The 24,045-nt window shown below is 47.1% G+C and overlaps 1 protein-coding gene across 1 annotated transcript; it reads left to right on the forward strand.

Annotated features, from left to right (window-relative positions):
• Nucleotides 1-17,633: 17,633 nt before the first annotated feature.
• LOC139567769 (tetraspanin-10-like) lies at nt 17,634-19,869 on the forward strand. Its single transcript, XM_071389259.1, has 3 exons — nt 17,634-18,116; nt 18,459-19,075; nt 19,420-19,869. The coding sequence occupies exons 1-3, from the start codon at nt 18,027-18,029 to the stop codon at nt 19,724-19,726; spliced, it is 1,014 nt and encodes a 337-aa protein (XP_071245360.1). The 5' UTR covers nt 17,634-18,026; the 3' UTR covers nt 19,727-19,869.
• Nucleotides 19,870-24,045: the final 4,176 nt, after the last annotated feature.

The raw sequence follows: 24,045 nt of genomic DNA on the forward strand, positions 1-24,045 counted from the left end.
CAGTAACTATCGTATCTTACTCCAGGATACTTCAACTGGTAACTATCATCCCATACCCCAGGATACTACAACTGGTAACTATCATTCCTTACCCAAGGATACTTCAACTGGTAACTATCGTATCTTACCCCAGGATACTTCCACTGGTAACTATCATTCCTTACCCCAGGATACTTCAACTGGTAACTATCATCCCTTACCCCAGGATACTTCAACTGGTAACTATCATCCCTTACCCCAGGATACTTCAACTGGTGACTATCGGGAGAATAAAGAAAAAGGAGCACTCTGTTGCTGGGTAGATCTGATAGATTTATTGATGGGACAAGTAAACAATCGGCTGACGTTTCAGCATGAATCACCTTCATTAGAGCCTATCTATGATCATCAATATGAATGAGGTGTGAGGCACAGGGAGTCCAGCCCTGGTTCTTCCAACCCTGGCCTGAGCTGGTGGTTCTTCCAACCCTGGCCTGCTTGATCCTGAGCAGTAAAACTATAATCCCTTCCAGAGCCCTGGGTGCAGGGCCAGCTCCAGCAGCTTCATCAAGTACCTCCCTACAGCCCAATCCAACACAGCACAGCCCTGACTGGGGAAAGAATGACAGCACAGGACCAAGGTGCCAAGGAGAAGGGGGATATCACACCATCTCTTTCGCTCTCATATTGTTCACTTTACCTTCTCTCCATCTCTCTCTGTCTCTCATCATGCTCCTGTTTGTTGCTGATGGCAAGACATCTCAGTCTATCTGATGGATATAACAGACTTATAAAACTATGTCTCAGTCCTGTACTGGAAAACAATATCCTCTGTGTTCTAACTCTGGGGACCCAGGCAGCCTCTGTGTTCTAACTCTGGGGCCCAGGCAGCCTCTGTGTTCTAACTCTGGGGGCCCAGGCAGCCTCTGTGTTCTAACTCTGGGGCCCAGGCAGCCTCTGTGTTCTAACTCTGGGGGCCCAGGCAGCCTCTGTTTTCTAACTCTGGGAGCCCAGGCAGCATCTGTGTTCTAACTCTGGGGGCCCAGGCAGCCTCTGTGTTCTAACTCTGGGGACCCAGGCAGCATCTGTGTTCTAACTCTGGGGGCCCAGGCAGCCTCTATGTTCTAAATCTGGGGGCCCAGGAATCCTCTGTGTTCTAACTCTGGGACCCAGGCAGCCTCTGTATTCTAACTCTGGGACCCAAGCAACCTCTGTGTTCTAACTCTGGTGGCTAAGAAAGCCTCTGTGCTCTCACTCTGGGGGCTCAGGCAGCATCTGTGCTCTAACTCTCGGGGCCCAGGTAGCCTCTGTGTTCTAACTCTGGGGGCCCAGGCAACATCTTCGCTCTCACTCTGGGGGCCCAGGCAGCACACGAGAAGACACACAGATCAGCAGAGACCCAGGCCTCTCCTCCTATTCCATATTTGACTATGTTTGACCAGGGCCCAAAGAAGGGAAATGCCAGATTGAGGCCAGATAGAAATGGACACCTGTGACATATGGTAGAGGATTTTCCATAACCCTGGACTAATCCTACACACACAGGAATACACAGTACTACACAGGAAGGGACAATACCACACAAAAAGAGACAGTACTAATCAAATCAAATCAAATTTATTTATATAGCCCTTCGTACATCAGCTGATATCTCAAAGTGCTGTACAGAAACCCAGCCTAAAACCCCAAACAGCAAGCAATGCAGGTGTAGAAGCACGGTGGCTAGGAAAAACTCCCTAGAAAGGCCAAAACCTAGGAAGAAACCTAGAGAGGAACCAGGCTATGAGGGGTGGCCAGTCCTCTTCTGGCTGTGCCGGGTGGAGATTATAACAGAACATGGCCAAGATGTTCAAATGTTCATAAATGACCAGCATGGTCAAATAATAATAATCACAGTAGTTGTTGAGGGTGTAGCAAGTCAGCCCCTCAGGAGTAAATGTCAGTTGGCTTTTCATAGCCGATCATTCAGAGTATCTCTACCGCTCCTGCAGTCTCTAGAGAGTTGAAAACAGCAGGTCTGGGACAGATAGCACGTCCGGTGGACAGGTCAGGGTTCCATAGCCGCAGGCAGAACAGTTGAAACTGGAACAGCAGCAAGGCCAGGTGAACTGGGGACAGAAAGGAGTCATCATGCCAGGTAGTCCTGACGCATGGTCCTAGGGCTCGGGTCCTCTGAGAGAGAGAAAGAAAGAGAGAAGGAGAGAATTAGAGAGAGCATACTTAAATTCACACAGGAATTCACACTTAAATACTACACAGGAAGAGACAGGTCTACACAGGAAGAGACGGTAATACACAGGAAGAGACAGTACCACACAGGAAGAGACAGTGCTATACAGGAAGAGACAAAGGAGCTGATCATAGACAACAGGAAAAGGCGGGCCGAACAGGCCCCCATTAACATCGACGGGGCTGTAGTGGAGCGGGTCGAGAGTTCCAAGTTCCTTGATGTCCACATCACCAATGAACTATCATGGACCAAACACACCAAGACAGTTGTGAAGAGGGCATGACAAAACCTTTTCCCCCTCAGGAGACTGAAAAGATTTGGCATGGGTCCCCAGATCCTCAAAAAGTTCTATAGCTGCACCATCGAGAGCATCCTGACCGTTTGCATCACCGCCTGGTATGGCAACTGCTCGAGATCTGACCATAAGGCATGACAGAGGGTAGTGCGTACGGCCCAGTATATCACTAGGGCCAAGCTTCCTGCCATCCAGGACCTATATTATAGACAGTGTCAGAGGAAAGCCCATAAAATTGTCATAGACTCCAGTCACCCAAGTCATAGACTGTTTTCTCTGCTACCGCACAGTAAGCGGTACCGGAGCGCCAAGTCTAGGACCAAAAGGCTCCTTAACAGCTTCTAAGACTGCTGAACAATTAATCAAATGTTCACCGGACTATTTCCATTGAAATTAGTTTTGTACACTGCTTCTACTGTTTATTATCTATGCATAGTCACTTCACCCTTACCTACATGTACAAATTACCTCAACTAACCTGTACCCCTGCACAATGACTAGGTACCGGTACCCCCTGTATATAACCTTGTTATTGTGTAACTTTCATTGTGTAACTTTTTATAATTGCATTTTTCTAAATTTTTGTATTTAAAAAAAAATTATCGCAATCTTTATATATATATATATATTTCAATATTTTATTTTTTTACTTTAGTTTATTTCGTAAAAATATTTTCTTAACTCTTCTTGAACTCCACTGTTGGTTAATGGCTTGTAAAGTAAGCATTTCACAGTAAGGTCTACACTTGTTGTTGTTGTATGTGGCGCATGTGACAAATAAAGTTTGATATGATTTGATTTACTACACAGGAAGAGACGTCCTCCTTTGGAGAGAGCAGGTAGGTCAGTTACTGTAATCACCAACAGATTAATTCTCCAATATGATAATGTACAGTCCTGTGTGTGTGTGTGTGTGTGTGTGTGTGTGTGTGTGTGTGTGTGTGTGTGTGTGTGTGTGTGTGCGTGTGTATTGGGGAGGGAGAAGAGTCCATATACTATAGAAATAATTTTTCCCTCGTTCCCAAAGGTCCATTATAAAGAATAGACCACTAGATTGTAGAGTGTGTAAATAATTGAACGTTTTGTTTACAGTCAAATTCTAATTTGTTCACATCGGAAGCGTCTGAAGACTAGACTGATTACATGGTTCAGGAGTTGATGTTTTGAAATATTGCAAACCCTGTTGAAGAGTTGGACAGAAAGAGGAGACCTGTGGGAGCTGCTAATAGAAATCAGTATGGAGTAATGGAGTTGTTTATGTCCTCCTCTGAAGGAGCACTGAGCTGCATAGTGCACACACACACACCCACACACACACCCACACACACACACACACACACACACACACACACACACACACACACACACACACACACACACACACACACACACACACACACACACACACACACACACACACACACACACACACACACACACACACACACACACACACACACACACACACTGCATGGGTTCTGGAGTCAGACAGGTTCCTTGCTGAGAGGTGATTAGCTGTTTAACATGTTCATATACAGTTGCTATAACAACACACACCAAAGTCAGCTGTTTAACATGTTCATATACAGTTGCTATAACAACACACACCAAAGTCAGCTGTTTACCATGTTCATATACAGTTGCTATAACAACACACACCAGTCAGCTATGTAACATGTTCATATACAGTTGCTATAACAACACACACCAAAGTTAGCCATTTCGACCGCTCTTGATAGCTGTTTGGACCCCTTCGTTCTATGGGTGGAAAAGTGTGTGACTGTGGTGGTCTCAGTGGAAACTCTCTGTCATTCACTGGCGAGTTGAGCCCGTAATTCCAGTAGAATATTTGTCTTATTAGAGCAGAACGAATCTGGTCACTGTAACTCACGTTCACCTCAAATCATTTATGGTCAATTGGAGGGACAATCTGTTCCAGAAAGAGTATAATCTACGAATTTCAGGACTCTAGGTGACTGGCCATGAGGAGGAAGGTGTTGAGTTGGCCAGCCGTCCCAGAACAGCAGAAAACATTTAAAAAGCTGGAAGATCTGCACATATTCCTCTCCTTAGTATATCTACCTCACCTGCACTGAGATACTCTGAACCAAAACAGGATCCAAAGCAACAAGAAGATCCAAGACAAATAGAGGATGGGAGGCCTGGGAGGAAACCTACAGGAGACCTGGACCTGAGACCTACCAGCTACCTACTGGGACAAACCTGGACCTGAGACCTACCAGCTACCTACTGGGACAAACCTGGACCTGAGACCTACCAGCTACCTACTGGGACAAACCTGGACCTGAAACCTATCAGCTACCTACTGGGACAAACCTGGACCTGAGACCTACCAGCTACCTACTGGAACAAACCTGGACCTGAGACCTACCAGCTACCTACTGGGACAAACCTGGACCTGAGACCTACCAGCTACCTACTGGGACAAACCTGGACCTGCGACCTATCAGCTACCTACTGGGACAAACCTAGACCTGAGACCTATCAGCTACCTACTGGGACAAACCTGGACCTGAGACCTACCAGCTACCTACTGGGACAAACCTGGACCTGAGACCCACCAGCTACCCACTGGGACAAACCTGGACCTGAGACCTACCAGCTACCTACTGGGACAAACATGTACCTGAGACCTACCAGCTACCTACTGGAACAAACCTGGACATGATACCTACCAGCTACCTACTGGAACAAACCTGGACCTGAGACCTACCAGCTACCTACTGGAACAAACCTGGACCTGAGACCTACCAGCTACCTACTAGGACATACCTGGACCTGAGACCTACCAGCTACCTACTGGAACAAACCTGGACCTGAGACCTACCAGCTACCTACTGGGACAAACCTGGACCTGAGACCTACCAGCTACCTACTGGGACAAACCTGGACCTGAGACCAACCAGCTACCTACTGGGACAAACCTGGACCTGAGACCTACCAGCTACCTACTGGGACAAACCTGGACCTGAGACCTAAAAGCTACCTACTGGGACAAACCTGGACCTGAGACCTATCAGCTACCTACTGGGACATACCTGGTCCTGAGACCTACCAGCTACCCAATGGGACAAACCTGGACCTGAGACCTACCAGCTACCTACTGGGACAAACCTGGACCTGAGACCTACCAGCTACCTACTGGGACATACCTGGACCGGAGACCTACCAGCTACCTACTGGGACAAACCTGGACCTGAGACCTACCATCTACCTACTGGGACAAACCTGGACCTGAGACCTACCAGCTACCCACTGGGACAAACCTGGACCTGAGACCTACCAGCTACCTACTGGGACAAACCTGGACCTGAGACTTACCAGCTACCTACTGGGACATACCTGGACCTGAGACCTACCAGCTACCTACTGGGATATACCTGGACCTGAGACCTACCAGCTACCTACTGGGACAAACCTGGACCTGAGACCTACCAGCTACCTACTGGGACAAACCTGGACCCGAGACCTACCAGCTACCCAATGGGAAAAACCTGGACCTGAAACCTACCAGCTACCTACTGGGACAAACCTGGACCTGAGACCTATCAGCTACCTACTGGGACATACCTGGACCTGAGACCTATCAGCTACCTACTGGGACAAACCTGGACCTGAGACCTACCAGCTACCTACTGGGACAAACCTGGACCTGAGATCTACCAGCTACCTACTGGGAAAAACCTGGACCTGAGACCTACCAGTTACCTACTGGGACAAACCTGGACCTGAGACCTACCAGCTACCTACTGGGACAAACCTGGACCTGAGACCTACCAGCTACCTACTGGGACAAACCTGGACCTGAGACCTACCAGCTACCCACTGGGACAAACCTGGACCTGAGACCTACCAGCTACCTACTGGGACATACCTGGACCTGAGACCTACCAGCTACCTACTGGGACAAACCTGGACCTGAGACCTACCAGCTACCTATTGGGACAAACCTGGACCTGAGACCTACCAGCTACCTACTGGGACAAACCTGGACCTGAGACCTACCAGCTACCTACTGGGACAAACCTGGACCTGAGACCAACCAGCTACCTACTGGAACAAACCTGGACCTGAGACCTACCAGCTACCTACTGGGACAAACCTGGACCTGAGACCTACCAGCTACCTACTGGGACAAACCTGGACCTGAGACCTACCAGCTACCTACTGGGACAAACCTGGACCTGAGACCAACCACCTACCTACTGGGACAAACCTGGACCTGAGACCTACCAGCTACCTACTGGGACATAACAGGACCTGAGACTTACCAGCTACCTACTGGGACAAACCTGGACCTGAGACCTACCAGCTACCTACTGGAACAAACCCGGACCTGAGACCTACCAGCTACCTACTGGAACAAACCTGGACCTGAGACCTACCAGCTACCTACTGGGACAAACCTGGACCTGAGACCAACCAGCTACCTACTGGAACAAACCTGGACCTGAGACCTACCAGCTACCTACTGGGACAAACCTGGACCTGAGACCTATCAGCTACCTACTGGGACAAACCTAGACCTGAGACCTATCAGCTACCTACTGGGACAAACCTGGACCTGAGACCTACCAGCTACCTACTGGGACAAACCTGGACCTGAGACCCACCAGCTACCCACTGGGACAAACCTGGACCTGAGACCTACCAGCTACCTACTGGGACAAACATGTACCTGAGACCTACCAGCTACCTACTGGAACAAACCTGGACATGATACCTACCAGCTACCTACTGGAACAAACCTGGACCTGAGACCTACCAGCTACCTACTGGAACAAACCTGGACCTGAGACCTACCAGCTACCTACTGGGACATACCTGGACCTGAGACCTACCAGCTACCTACTGGGACAAACCTGGACCTGAGACCTACCAGCTACCTACTGGGACAAACCTGGACCTGAGACCTACCAGCTACCTACTGGGACAAACCTGGACCTGAGACCTACCAGCTACCTACTGGGACAAACCTGGACCTGAGACCTACCAGCTACCTACTGGGACAAACCTGGACCTGAGACCTACCAGCTACCTACTGGGACAAACCTGGACCTGAGACCTACCAGCTACCTACTGGGACAAACCTGGACCTGAGACCTACCAGCTACCTACTGGGACAAACCTGGACCTGAGACCTACCAGCTACCTACTGGGACAAACCTGGACCTGAGACCTACCAGCTACCTACTGGGACAAACGGACCTGAGCTACCTACTGGGACTGAGACCTACCAGCTACCTACTGGAACAAACCTGGACCCTGAACCTACCAGCTACCTACTGGGACATACCTGGACCTGAGACCTACCAGCTACCTACTGGAACAAACCTGGACCTGAGACCTACCAGCTACCTACTGGGACAAACCTGGACCTGAGACCTACCAGCTACCTACTGGGACAAACCTGGACCTGAGACCAACCAGCTACCTACTGGGACAAACCTGGACCTGAGACCTACCAGCTACCTACTGGGACAAACCTGGACCTGAGACCTACCAGCTACCTACTGGGACAAACCTGGACCTGAGACCTATCAGCTACCTACTGGGACATACCTGGACCTGAGACCTACCAGCTACCCAATGGGACAAACCTGGACCTGAGACCTACCAGCTACCTGACAAACCTGGACCTGAGACCTACCAGCTACCTACTGGGACATACCTGGACCTGAGACCTACCAGCTACCTACTGGGACAAACCTGGACCTGAGACCTACCAGCTACCTATTGGGACAAACCTGGACCTGAGACCTACCAGCTACCTACTGGGACAAACCTGGACCTGAGACCTACCAGCTACCTACTGGGACAAACCTGGACCTGAGACCAACCAGCTACCTACTGGAACAAACCTGGACCTGAGACCTACCAGCTACCTACTGGGACAAACCTGGACCTGAGACCTACCAGCTACCTACTGGGACAAACCTGGACCTGAGACCTACCAGCTACCTACTGGGACAAACCTGGACCTGAGACCAACCACCTACCTACTGGGACAAACCTGGACCTGAGACCTACCAGCTACCTACTGGGACATAACAGGACCTGAGACTTACCAGCTACCTACTGGGACAAACCTGGACCTGAGACCTACCAGCTACCTACTGGAACAAACCCGGACCTGAGACCTACCAGCTACCTACTGGAACAAACCTGGACCTGAGACCTACCAGCTACCTACTGGGACAAACCTGGACCTGAGACCAACCAGCTACCTACTGGAACAAACCTGGACCTGAGACCTACCAGCTACCTACTGGGACAAACCTGGACCTGAGACCTATCAGCTACCTACTGGGACAAACCTAGACCTGAGACCTATCAGCTACCTACTGGGACAAACCTGGACCTGAGACCTACCAGCTACCTACTGGGACAAACCTGGACCTGAGACCCACCAGCTACCCACTGGGACAAACCTGGACCTGAGACCTACCAGCTACCTACTGGGACAAACATGTACCTGAGACCTACCAGCTACCTACTGGAACAAACCTGGACATGATACCTACCAGCTACCTACTGGAACAAACCTGGACCTGAGACCTACCAGCTACCTACTGGAACAAACCTGGACCTGAGACCTACCAGCTACCTACTGGGACATACCTGGACCTGAGACCTACCAGCTACCTACTGGAACAAACCTGGACCTGAGACCTACCAGCTACCTACTGGGACAAACCTGGACCTGAGACCTACCAGCTACCTACTGGGACAAACCTGGACCTGAGACCAACCAGCTACCTACTGGGACAAACCTGGACCTGAGACCTACCAGCTACCTACTGGGACAAACCTGGACCTGAGACCTACCAGCTACCTACTGGGACAAACCTGGACCTGAGACCTATCAGCTACCTACTGGGACATACCTGGACCTGAGACCTACCAGCTACCCAATGGGACAAACCTGGACCTGAGACCTACCAGCTACCTACTGGGACAAACCTGGACCTGAGACCTACCAGCTACCTACTGGGACATACCTGGACCTGAGACCTACCAGCTACCTACTGGGACAAACCTGGACCTGAGACCTACCATCTACCTACTGGGACAAACCTGGACCTGAGACCTACCAGCTACCCACTGGGACAAACCTGGACCTGAGACCTACCAGCTACCTACTGGGACAAACCTGGACCTGAGACTTACCAGCTACCTACTGGGACATACCTCGACCTGAGACCTACCAGCTACCTACTGGGATATACCTGGACCTGAGACCTACCAGCTACCTACTGGGACAAACCTGGACCTGAGACCTACCAGCTACCTACTGGGACAAACCTGGACCCGAGACCTACCAGCTACCCAATGGGAAAAACCTGGACCTGAAACCTACCAGCTACCTACTGGGACAAACCTGGACCTGAGACCTATCAGCTACCTACTGGGACATACCTGGACCTGAGACCTATCAGCTACCTACTGGGACATACCTGGACCTGAGACCTACCAGCTACCTACAGGGACAAACCTGGACCTGAGACCAACCAGCTACCTACTGGAACAAACCTGGACCTGAGACCTACCAGCTACCTACTGGGACAAACCTGGACCTGAGACCTACCAGCTACCTACTGGGACAAACCTGGACCTGAGACCTACCAGCTACCTACTGGGACAAACCTGGACCTGAGACCAACCACCTACCTACTGGGACAAACCTGGACCTGAGACCTACCAGCTACCTACTGGGACATAACAGGACCTGAGACTTACCAGCTACCTACTGGGACAAACCTGGACCTGAGACCTACCAGCTACCTACTGGAACAAACCTGGACCTGAGACCTACCAGCTACCTACTGGAACAAACCTGGACCTGAGACCTACCAGCTACCTACTGGGACATACCTGGACCTGAGACCTACCAGCTACCTACTGGAACAAACCTGGACCTGAGACCTACCAGCTACCTACTGGGACAAACCTGGACCTGAGACCTACCAGCTACCTACTGGGACAAACCTGGACCTGAGACCAACCAGCTACCTACTGGGACAAACCTGGACCTGAGACCTACCAGCTACATACTGGGACAAACCTGGACCTGAGACCTACCAGCTACCTACTGGGACAAACCTGGACCTGAGACCTATCAGCTACCTACTGGGACATACCTGGACCTGAGACCTACCAGCTACCCAATGGGACAAACCTGGACCTGAGACCTACCAGCTACCTACTGGGACAAACCTGGACCTGAGACCTACCAGCTACCTACTGGGACAAGCATGTACCTGAGACCTACCAGCTACCTACTGGAACAAACCTGGACATGATACCTACCAGCTACCTACTGGAACAAACCTGGACCTGAGACCTACCAGCTACCTACTGGAACAAACCTGGACCTGAGACCTACCAGCTACCTACTGGGACATACCTGGACCTGAGACCTACCAGCTACCTACTGGGACAAACCTGGACCTGAGACCTACCAGCTACCTACTGGGACAAACCTGGACCTGAGACCTACCAGCTACCTACTGGGACAAACCTGGACCTGAGACCAACCAGCTACCTACTGGGACAAACCTGGACCTGAGACCTACCAGCTACCTACTGGGACAAACCTGGACCTGAGACCTACCAGCTACCTACTACGACAAACCTGGACCTGAGACCTATCAGCTACCTACTGGGACATACCTGGACCTGAGACCTACCAGCTACCTACTGGGACAAACCTGGACCTGAGACTTACCAGCTACCTACTGGGACATACCTGGACCTGAGACCTACCAGCTACCTACTGGGATATACCTGGACCTGAGACCTACCAGCTACCTACTGGGACAAACCTGGACCTGAGACCTACCAGCTACCTACTGGGACAAACCTGGACCCGAGACCTACCAGCTACCCAATGGGAAAAACCTGGACCTGAAACCTACCAGCTACCTACCGGGACAAACCTGGACCTGAGACCTATCAGCTACCTACTGGGACATACCTGGACCTGAGACCTATCAGCTACCTACTGGGACATACCTGGACCTGAGACCTACCAGCTACCTACAGGGACAAACCTGGACCTGAGACCAACCAGCTACCTACTGGAACAAACCTGGACCTGAGACCTACCAGCTACCTACTGGGACAAACCTGGACCTGAGACCAACCAGCTACCTACTGGGACAAACCTGGACCTGAGACCTACCAGCTACCTACTGGGACAAACCTGGACCTGAGACCTACCAGCTACCTACTGGGACAGACCTGGACCTGAGACCTATCAGCTACCTACTGGGACATACCTGGACCTGAGACCTACCAGCTACCCAATGGGACAAACCTGGACCTGAGACCTACCAGCTACCTACTGGGACAAACCTGGACCTGAGACCTACCAGCTACCTACTGGGACAAGCATGTACCTGAGACCTACCAGCTACCTACTGGAACAAACCTGGACATGATACCTACCAGCTACCTACTGGAACAAACCTGGACCTGAGACCTACCAGCTACCTACTGGAACAAACCTGGACCTGAGACCTACCAGCTACCTACTGGGACATACCTGGACCTGAGACCTACCAGCTACCTACTGGAACAAACCTGGACCTGAGACCTACCAGCTACCTACTGGGACAAACCTGGACCTGAGACCTACCAGCTACCTACTGGGACAAACCTGGACCTGAGACCAACCAGCTACCTACTGGGACAAACCTGGACCTGAGACCTACCAGCTACCTACTGGGACAAACCTGGACCTGAGACCTACCAGCTACCTACTGGGACAAACCTGGACCTGAGACCTATCAGCTACCTACTGGGACATACCTGGACCTGAGACCTACCAGCTACCCAATGGGACAAACCTGGACCTGAGACCTACCAGCTACCTACTGGGACAAACCTGGACCTGAGACCTACCAGCTACCTACTGGGACATACCTGGACCTGAGACCTACCAGCTACCTACTGGGACAAACCTGGACCTGAGACCTACCATCTACCTACTGGGACAAACCTGGACCTGAGACCTACCAGCTACCCACTGGGACAAACCTGGACCTGAGACCTACCAGCTACCTACTGGGACAAACCTGGACCTGAGACTTACCAGCTACCTACTGGGACATACCTCGACCTGAGACCTACCAGCTACCTACTGGGATATACCTGGACCTGAGACCTACCAGCTACCTACTGGGACAAACCTGGACCTGAGACCTACCAGCTACCTACTGGGACAAACCTGGACCCGAGACCTACCAGCTACCCAATGGGAAAAACCTGGACCTGAAACCTACCAGCTACCTACTGGGACAAACCTGGACCTGAGACCTATCAGCTACCTACTGGGACATACCTGGACCTGAGACCTATCAGCTACCTACTGGGACATACCTGGACCTGAGACCTACCAGCTACCTACAGGGACAAACCTGGACCTGAGACCAACCAGCTACCTACTGGAACAAACCTGGACCTGAGACCGACCAGCTACCTACTGGGACAAACCTGGACCTGAGACCTACCAGCTACCTACTGGGACAAACCTGGACCTGAGACCTACCAGCTACCTACTGGGACAAACCTGGACCTGAGACCAACCACCTACCTACTGGGACAAACCTGGACCTGAGACCTACCAGCTACCTACTGGGACATAACAGGACCTGAGACTTACCAGCTACCTACTGGGACAAACCTGGACCTGAGACCTACCAGCTACCTACTGGAACAAACCTGGACCTGAGACCTACCAGCTACCTACTGGAACAAACCTGGACCTGAGACCTACCAGCTACCTACTGGGACATACCTGGACCTGAGACCTACCAGCTACCTACTGGAACAAACCTGGACCTGAGACCTACCAGCTACCTACTGGGACAAACCTGGACCTGAGACCTACCAGCTACCTACTGGGACAACCAGCTACCTACTGGAACAAACCTGGACCTGAGACCTACCAGCTACCTACTGGGACAAACCTGGACCTGAGACCTACCAGCTACCTACTGGGACAAACCTGGACCTGAGACCTACCAGCTACCTACTGGGACAAACCTGGACCTGAGACCAACCACCTACCTACTGGGACAAACCTGGACCTGAGACCTACCAGCTACCTACTGGGACATAACAGGACCTGAGACTTACCAGCTACCTACTGGGACAAACCTGGACCTGAGACCTACCAGCTACCTACTGGAACAAACCTGGACCTGAGACCTACCAGCTACCTACTGGGACAAACCTGGACCTGAGACCTACCAGCTACCTACTGGGACAAACCTGGACCTGAGACCAACCAGCTACCTACTGGGACAAACCTGGACCTGAGACCTACCAGCTACCTACTGGGACAAACCTGGACCTGAGACCTACCAGCTACCTACTGGGACAAACCTGGACCTGAGACCTATCAGCTACCTACTGGGACATACCTGGACCTGAGACCTACCAGCTACCCAATGGGACAAACCTGGACCTGAGACCTACCAGCTACCTACTGGGACAAACCTGGACCTGAGACCTACCAGCTACCTACTGGGACAAACCTGGACCTGAGACCTACCATCTACCTACTGGGACAAACCTGGACCTGAGACCTACCAGCTACCCACTGGGACAAACCTGGACCTGAGACCTACCAGCTACCTACTGGGACAAACCTGGACCTGAGACTTACCAGCTACCTACTGGGACATACCTGGACCTGAGACCTACCAGCTACCTACTGGGATATACCTGGACCTGAGACCTACCAGCTACCTACTGGGACAAACCTGGACCTGAGACCTACCAGCTACCTACTGGGACAAACCTGGACCCGAGACCTACCAGCTACCCAATGGGAAAAACCTGGACCTGAAACCTACCAGCTACCTACTGGGACAAACCTGGACCTGAGACCTATCAGCTACCTACTGGGACATACCTGGACCTGAGACCTATCAGCTACCTACTGGGACAAACCTGGACCTGAGACCTACCAGCTACCTACTGGGACAAACCTGGACCTGAGATCTACCAGCTACCTACTGGGACAAACCTGGACCTGAGACCTACCAGTTACCTACTGGGACAAACCTGGACCTGAGACCTACCAGCTACCTACTGGGACAAACCTGGACCTGAGACCTACCAGCTACCTACTGGGACAAACCTGGACCTGAGACCTACCAGCTACCTACTGGGACATACCTGGACCTGAGACCTACCAGCTACCTACTGGGACAAACCTGGACCTAAGACCTACCATCTACCTACCGGGACGACAATGAACCTGAGACCTACCAGCTACCTACTGGGACACAACAGGACCTGAGACTTACCAGCTACCTACTGGGACAAACCTGGACCTGAGACCTACCAGCTACCTACGCGGACAAACCTGGCCTTGGAGCCTGGAGGTGTCAACTCTGAGGTGATGGATGCTACTCCTGCTACTCCTGCTACTCCTGATTCCGATATAAACATGCTTCTGAATACATTAAATACATGAATCCATTGCAGCCGTATATTGGTGTTGTGGGATTGACAGTGTTCACAATGTGTAACCACTGATTGACAGTGTTAACAATGTGTAACCACTGATTGGCAGTGTTAACAATGTGTAACCACTGATTGGCAGTGTTAACAATGTGTAACCACTGATTGACAGTGTTAACAATGGGTAACCACTGATTGACCATGTTAACAATGTGTAATCACTGATTGGCTTTAGGATATTGGTTTCCATGCTTTCCCTCCATTTCCACCCCTGGTTGTATCTATATGTGGCTTTAGGATATTGGTTTCCATGCTTTCCCTCCATTTCCACCCCTGGTTGTGTCTATATGTGGCTTTGGGATATTGGTTTCCATGCGTTCCCTCCATTTCCACCCCTGGTTGTATCTATATGTGGCTTTAGGATATTGGTTTCCATGCGTTCCCTCCATTTCCACCCCTGGTTGTGTCTATATGTGGCTTTGGGATATTGGTTTCCATGCGTTCCCTCCATTTCCACCCCTGGTTGTATCTATATGTGGCTTTAGGATATTGGTTTCCATGCTTTCCCTCCATTTCCACCCCTGGTTGTATCTATATGTGGCTTTAGGATATTGGTTTCCAAGCTTTCCCTCCATTTCCACCCCTGGTTGTGTCTATATGTGGCTTTGGGATATTGGTTTCCATGCGTTCCCTCCATTTCCACCCCTGGTTGTGTCTATATGTGGCTTTGGGATATTGGTTTCCATGCTTTCCCTCCATTTCCACCCCTGGTTGTGTCTATATGTGGCTTTGGGATATTGGTTTCCATGCGTTCCCTCCATTTCCACCCCTGGTTGTATCTATATGTGGCTTTAGGATATTGGTTTCCATGCGTTCCCTCCATTTCCACCCCTGGTTGTGTCTATATGTGGCTTTAGGATATTGGTTTCCATGCGTTCCCTCCATTTCCACCCCTGGTTGTGTCTATATGTGGCTTTGAGATATTGGTTTCCATGCGTTCCCTCCATTTCCACCCCTGGTTGTGTCTATATGTGTCTTTGAGATATTGGTTTCCATGCGTTCCCTCCATTTCCACCCCTGGTTGTGTCTATATGTGTCTTTGAGATATTGGTTTCCATGCGTTCCCTCCATTTCCACCCCTGGTTGTGTCTATATGTGGCTTTAGGATATTGGTTTCCATGCTTTCCCTCCATTTCCACCCCTGGTTGTGTCTATATGTGTCTTTGAGATATTGGTTTCCATGCTTTCCCTCCATTTCCACCCCTGGTTGTGTCTATATGTGGCTTTGAGATATTGGTTTCCATGCTTTCCCTCCATTTCCACCCCTGGTTGTGTCTATATGTGGCTTTAGGATATTGGTTTCCATGCTTTCCCTCCATTTCCACCCCTGGTTGTATCTATATGTGTCTTTAGGATATTGGTTTCCATGCTTTCCCTCCATTTCCACCCCTGGTTGTGTCTATATGTGGCTTTAGGATATTGGTTTCCATGCTTTCCCTCCATTTCCACCCCTGGTTGTGTCTATATGTGTCTTTGAGATATTGGTTTCCATGCTTTCCCTCCATTTCCACCCCTGGTTGTGTCTATATGTGGCTTTGAGATATTGGTTTCCATGCGTTCCCTCCATTTCCACCCCTGGTTGTGTCTATATGTGGCTTTAGGATATTGGTTTCCATGCGTTCCCTCCATTTCCACCCCTGGTTGTGTCTAAATGTGGCTTTGGGATATTGGTTTCCATGCTTTCCCTCCATTTCCACCCCTGGTTGTGTCTATATGTGGCTTTAGGATATTGGTTTCCATGCGTTCCCTCCATTTCCACCCCTGGTTGTGTCTATATGTGGCTTTGGGATATTGGTTTCCATGCTTTCCCTCCATTTCCACCCCTGGTTGTGTCTAAATGTGGCTTTGGGATATTGGTTTCCATGCTTTCCCTCCATTTCCACCCCTGGTTGTGTCTATATGTGGCTTTGGGATATTGGTTTCCATGCTTTCCCTCCATTTCCACCCCTGGTTGTGTCTAAAGTTTGCTGTTGTTTTCACTTCATTCTTTTTGAATGAATTATATCTACCATAGAGACACTCATTGGCTAAAACACACAACATGCTCACAACATTCTCACAATTCTGTATTATGATGTCATTCCACAGCCTCATCACATGGCTGTTGTGGATCAAAGTGGGGTCTGTTCCCTGAGCATCTCTTCTTCCTGTAACACTCGGGTGAAGTTGGCCTGAGTAGACGCTGATCTTGGGTCAGTTTGGCATTTTCCCCACTAATGGTTAAGGTTAGGATTGGGGAGGGTAAGCTGATCTTAGATCTGTGCCTAAGGGAAACTTCACCATGGAGTGTAACAGTCATTGAGGCGTGATCTGATTACTTCTTAATCGCCTGCACTGTGACTCTCACATGATGCTGCTAGAATCCCTGGGAGCCCTGGGCTTTATTCTTTAGGATCCAAACAAAAGCAACGGGCCGAAAAAGGGAGGGATCTACATGAATTTGACCAATAACAAGCTCTCGTTCCGTTACAAGTAATTTTGTTACAGTGTAGATGAATGAATACACTCTTCTGTCTGCTGGAGCCCTGAGCTAACGACCCACCCACCACACCACACTGCATAGAGCTGTACTGACCTGGCTTCCACCACCTCAACTCTCTCCCTTTCCCCTCACACAGTCTCCTCTCCTCTCCTTTTCTCTCCTCTAGTCTCGTAAACTGACCAGAAGACGGGGAGAACCGCATCTCACACATTGATTAGCTGAGGACAAGGGGAGAATCGTCCATCACACATTGATTCGTTGAGAGGACAGTGGAAGAATAGTTTCTGAGAGGACAAGGGAAGAATAGTTTCTGAGAGGACAAGGGAAGAATAGTTTCTGAGAGGACAAGGGAAGAATAGTTTCTGAGACGACAGTGGAAGAATAGTTTCTGAGAGGACAGGAGAATAATATCTTCTGAGAGGACAAGGGAAGAATAGTTTCTGAGAGGACAGAGGGAGAACCGTTTCCTGGCAGCTAGGAAGATGAGGAGGTTACAGTCCATGAGATGGTTTTGTTTTCCCTGGTTGAGGAGAGAGACCTCACAGACTGAGACCAGCCCACTCATACCAAAGGTACAGTAACTGTATGTCCGTCTGACAACCTGTATACTGTTAGTTATGTACTCACTGTACATCATATTGAATAGAGTTTACAGTCCCTTCAATGTTGCAAGGATAGAAAAATAAATGAATAAAAGGACATGCAACCTTTAACCCTGTCAGTTTGAAGGGTAAAGTCATGCACAAACTCCAATGGCTACCAGTCCACCCATTATGCCATTCTCGACTTGGATGAGGAGACCCGTTCTGTAGGCTAAACCTAAAGACAATGACCACTACAGACTGAACTTGATGAGTTGTTTTTGTCTCAGTGAAATCTCATTGTTTATTGTCTGTCCTGTTTCCTCTTTGAAGACAGACACAGATAGAGAGTTGTCAGGAGTCCTTCAGGGGACTGATGAGAGCAGCACAGAAGAACAGGCTCCAGAACCAGGACCGAATGATGGACCAGGGAACAAGGGTAGAACCAGGGAGGTAGAACCCAAAGGTCGTGGCAGGCCCTTCTCCCTGAGAGACTGCCTTCTCAAGTACCTCCTGTTCTTCAGCAACCTCCTCTTCACGGTGCTAGGCCTGGTGGTCCTGGCCCTGGGACTGTGGGGCCTCATCAACAAGGAATCCTTCGCTCAGGAGAAAATAGGACAGATCAGCACCGACCCCATGCTGGTGTTTGTGATGCTGGGCTTGGTGCTGTCTACCCTCTGCCTGTCAGGCTGTGTGGGGGCTCTGAGAGAGAACTGCTGCCTGCTCCAGGTCTTCTCAGCCACCGTGCTGGTCCTGGTAGCAGCCCAGGTCCTAGCGGCCATCGTGGCCTACAGCCTGCAGGGACAGATAGAGGGATACCTGAGGTCAGGTATGCTGGCTGCCATGGTGCGTTACCAGGATGACCTGGACCTGAGGTTCATCACAGATGAGATCCAGATAGGACTGCAGTGCTGCGGGGCCGACAACTACAGAGACTGGGAGGTCAACATGTGAGTGAGATGTGACTGACCAGACCATTGACATGATGCCTTGTGATGACATGGTCCATTCACTGACACACAGCCTTGTGAACTGATGTCTGTCAACGGGGGTTGTTACTATCATTTTGATAGTTTTGTTAGTTATGAGCAGGTCTCTCTTGTAAAATAGAGTTCATCTCAGAGAATAACATGTATGAACAAAGATAAAATAAAATGTATAAAATATAAATCTGTCAAAGATGATATGTTACATAACTAGGGTTATTGCTTTTATGTCACATAACATTATCCACGCAGACAATTGAATTGGTTACTGTCCTTGCTTCTCCCCTCCAATGTCCTCCTCCTCCCAGGTACTATAACTGCTCTGCCCCGGGGGTGCTGTCCTGTGGGGTCCCTGCTACCTGCTGTGTGGACCCCCTGGAGAACGGCACCGTGTGGAACTCCCAGTGTGGAGTAGGATCCCAGCAGCTGGATGAGTTTTCTGCTCAGAGCGTCATCTTCCTGGGGGGCTGTCTGGGGGGCATGTCCCGCTGGATAGAGCAGCACACAGGCCTGATAGGAGCCGTGGGTATCGTCCTACTGGGGGTTCAGATCATCACTCTGTTCATCACCACACGACTGATGGATAAAATCCAGTGCAGTAAAGCTACAAGTTAATAAGACCCAGTGGAGTAAAGCTACAAGATAACATCTAGTGGAGTAAAGCTACAAGATAATAACATCTAGTGGAGTAAAGCTACAAGATAATAAGATCTAGGGAAGTAAAGCTACAAGATAACATCTGGTGGAGTAAAGCTACAAGATAATAACATCTAGGGAAGTAAAGCTACAAGATAACATCTAGTGGAGTAAAGCTACAAGATAATAACATCTAGTGGAGTAAAGCTACAAGATAATAACATCTAGTGGAGTAAAGCTACAAGATAACATCTGGTGGAGTAAAGCTACAAGATAATAACATCTAGGGAAGTAAAGCTACAAGATAACATCTAGTGGAGTAAAGCTACAAGATAATAACATATAGTGGAGTAAAGCTACAAGATAACATATAGTGGAGTAAAGCTACAAGATAATAACATCTAGTTGAGTAAAGCTACAAGATAATAACATCTAGTTGAGTAAAGCTACACGATAACATATAGCGGAGTAAAGCTACAAGATAACATATAGTGGAGTAAAGCTACAAGATAACATATAGTGGAGTAAAGCTACAAGATAACATCTAGTGGAGTAAAGCTACAAGATAACATATAGTGGAGTAAAGCTACAAGATAATAACATCTAGTGGAGTAAAGCTACAAGATAATAACATCTAGTGGAGTAAAGCTACAAGATAATAAGACCCAGTGGAGTAAAGCAACAAGATAACATCTAGTGGAGTAAAGCTACCAGATAATAACATATAGTGGAGTAAAGCTACAAGATAATAACATCTAGTGGAGTAAAGCTACAAGATAATAACATCTAGTGGAGTAAAGCTACAAGATAATAACATCTAGTGGAGTAAAGCTACAAGATAATAACATCTAGTGGAGTAAAGCTACAAGATAATAACATCTAGTGGAGTAAAGCTACAAGATAACATCTAGTGGAGTAAAGCTACAAGATAATAACATCTAATGGAGTAAAGCTACAAGATAACATCCAGTGGAGTAAAGCTACAAGATAACATCTAGTGGAGTAAAGCTACAAGATAATAACATCTAGTGGAGTAAAGTTACAAGATAATAACATATAGTGGACTAAAGCTACAAGATAACATCTAGTGGAGTAAAGCTACAAGATAAGAACATCTAGTGGAGTAAAGCTACAAGATAATAACATCTAGTGGAGTAAAGCTACAAGATAATAACATCTAGTGGAGTAAAGTTACAAGATAACATATAGTGGAGTAAAGCTACAAGATAATAACATCTAGTGGAGTAAAGCTACAAGATAACATATAGTGGAGTAAAGCTACAAGATAATAACATCTAGTGGAGTAAAGCTACAAGATAACATCTAGTGGAGTAAAGTTACAAGATAATATCTAGTGGAGTAAAGTTACAAGATAATAACATATAGTGGAGTAAAGCTACAAGATAATAACATCTAGTGGAGTAAAGCTACAAGATAATAACATCTAGTGGAGTAAAGCTACAAGATAACATCTAGTGGAGTAAAGCTACAAGATAACATATAGTGGAGTAAAGCTACAAGATAATAACATATAGTGGAGTAAAGCTACAAGATAATAACATCTAGTGGAGTAAAGCTACAAGATAACATCTAGTGGAGTAAAGCTACAAGATAATAACATCTAGTGGAGTAAAGCTACAAGATAATAACATATAGTGGAGTAAAGCTACAAGATAACATCTAGTGGAGTAAAGCTACAAGATAATAACATCTAGTGGAGTAAAGCTACAAGATAACATATAGTGGAGTAAAGCTACAAGATAATAACATCTAGTGGAGTAAAGCTACAAGATAACATCTAGTGGAGTAAAGTTACAAGATAATAACATCTAGTGGAGTAAAGTTACAAGATAATAACATATAGTGGAGTAAAGCTACAAGATAACATCTAGTGGAGTAAAGCTACAAGATAACATCTAGTGGAGTAAAGCTACAAGATAATAACATCTAGTGGAGTAAAGCTACAAGATAACATCTAGTGGAGTAAAGCTACAAGATAACATGTAGTGGAGTAAAGCTACAAGATAATAACATATAGTGGAGTAAAGCTACAAGATAATAACATATAGTGGAGTAAAGTTACAAGATAATAACATCTAGTGGAGTAAAGCTACAAGATAATAACATCTAGTGGAGTAAAGCTACAAGATAACATATAGTGGAGTAAAGCTACAAGATAATAACATCTAGTGGAGTAAAGCTACAAGATAACATGTAGTGGAGTAAAGCTACAAGATAACATATAGTGGAGTAAAGCTACAAGATAATAACATATAGTGGAGTAAAGCTACAAGATAATAACATCTAGTGGAGTAAAGCTACAAGATAATAACATCTAGTGGAGTAAAGCTACAAGATAATAACATCTAGTGGAGTAAAGCTACAAGATAATAACATCTAGTGGAGTAAAGCTACAAGATAATAACATCTAGTGGAGTAAAGCTACAAGATAATAACATCTAGTGGAGTAAAGCTACAAGATAAGAACATCTAGTGGAGTAAAGCTACAAGATAATAACATCTAGTGGAGTAAAGCTACAAGATAAACATGTAGTGGAGTAAAGCTACAAGATAATAACATGTAGTGGAGTAAAGCTACAAGATAATAACATCTAGTGGAGTAAAGCTACAAGATAATAACATATAGTGGAGTAAAGTTACAAGATAATAACATCTAGTGGAGTAAAGCTACAAGATAATAACATATAGTGGAGTAAAGCTACAAGATAATAACATCTAGTGGAGTAAAGCTACAAGATAACATATAGTGGAGTAAAGCTACAAGATAAGAACATCTAGTGGAGTAAAGCTACAAGATAAGAACATCTAGTGGAGTAAAGCTACAAGATAATAACATATAGTGGAGTAAAGCTACAAGATAACATCTAGTGGAGTAAAGCTACAAGATAATAACATCTAGTGGAGTAAAGCTACAAGATAATAACATCTAGTGGAGTAAAGCTACAAGATAACATATAGTGGAGTAAAGCTACAAGATAAGAACATCTAGTGGAGTAAAGCTACAAGATAAGAACATCTACTGGAGTAAAGTTACAAGATAACATATAGTGGAGTAAAGCTACAAGATAATAACATATAGTGGAGTAAAGCTACAAGATAACATCTAGTGGAGTAAAGCTACATGATAACATCTAGTGGAGTAAAGCTACAAGATAACATATAGTGGAGTAAAGCTACAAGATAACATGTAGTGGAGTAAAGCTACAAGATAACATGTAGTGGAGTAAAGCTACAAGATAACATATAGTGGAGTAAAGCTACAAGATAATAACATATAGTGGAGTAAAGTTACAAGATAATAACATCTAGTGGAGTAAAGCTACAAGATAATAACATCTAGTGGAGTAAAGTTACAAGATAATAACATCTAGTGGAGTAAAGCTACAAGATAATAACATATAGTGGAGTAAAGCTACAAGATAATAACATCTAGTGGAGTAAAGCTACAAGATAACATATAGTGGAGTAAAGCTACAAGATAATAACATCTAGTGGAGTAAAGCTACAAGATATCATATAGTGGAGTAAAGCTACAAGATAACATGTAGTGGAGTAAAGCTACAAGATAACATATAGTGGAGTAAACCTACAAGATAATAACATATAGTGGAGTAAAGCTACAAGATAATAACATCTAGTGGAGTAAAGCTACAAGATAATAACATCTAGTGGAGTAAAGTTACAAGATAATAACATCTAGTGGAGTAAAGCTACAAGATAATAACATATAGTGGAGTAAAGCTACAAGATAATAACATCTAGTGGAGTAAAGCTACAAGATATCATATAGTGGAGTAAAGCTACAAGATAACATATAGTGGAGTAAAGCTACAAGATAACATCTAGTGGAGTAAAGCTACAAGATAACATATAGTGGAGTAAAGCTACAAGATAATAACATATAGTGGAGTAAAGTTACAAGATAATAACATCTAGTGGAGTAAAGCTACAAGATAATAACATATAGTGGAGTAAAGCTACAAGATAATAACATATAGTGGAGTAAAGCTACAAGATAATAACATATAGTGGAGTAAAGCTACAAGATAATAACATATAGTGGAGTAAAGTTACAAGATAATAACATCTAGTGGAGTAAAGCTACAAGATAATAACATATAGTGGAGTAAAGTTACAAGATAATAACATCTAGTGGAGTAAAGCTACAAGATAATAACATATAGTGGAGTAAAGCTACAAGATAATAACATCTAGTGGAGTAAAGCTACAAGATAATAACATCTAGTGGAGTAAAGCTACAAGATAACATATAGTGG

Source organism: Salvelinus alpinus, chromosome 1, assembly GCF_045679555.1.
Source record: "Salvelinus alpinus chromosome 1, SLU_Salpinus.1, whole genome shotgun sequence".
Lineage (NCBI taxonomy): Eukaryota > Metazoa > Chordata > Actinopteri > Salmoniformes > Salmonidae > Salvelinus > Salvelinus alpinus.

Coding starts and splice junctions, on each gene's coding strand:
- LOC139567769 (XM_071389259.1), top strand. CDS start 18,027: ATGAGGAGGTTACAGTCCATGAGATGGTTTTGTTTTCCCTGGTTGAGG. Junction 18,117..18,458: donor CCAGCCCACTCATACCAAAG/GTACAGTAACTG, acceptor TCCTCTTTGAAG/ACAGACACAGATAGAGAGTT. Junction 19,076..19,419: donor AGAGACTGGGAGGTCAACAT/GTGAGTGAGATG, acceptor TCCTCCTCCCAG/GTACTATAACTGCTCTGCCC.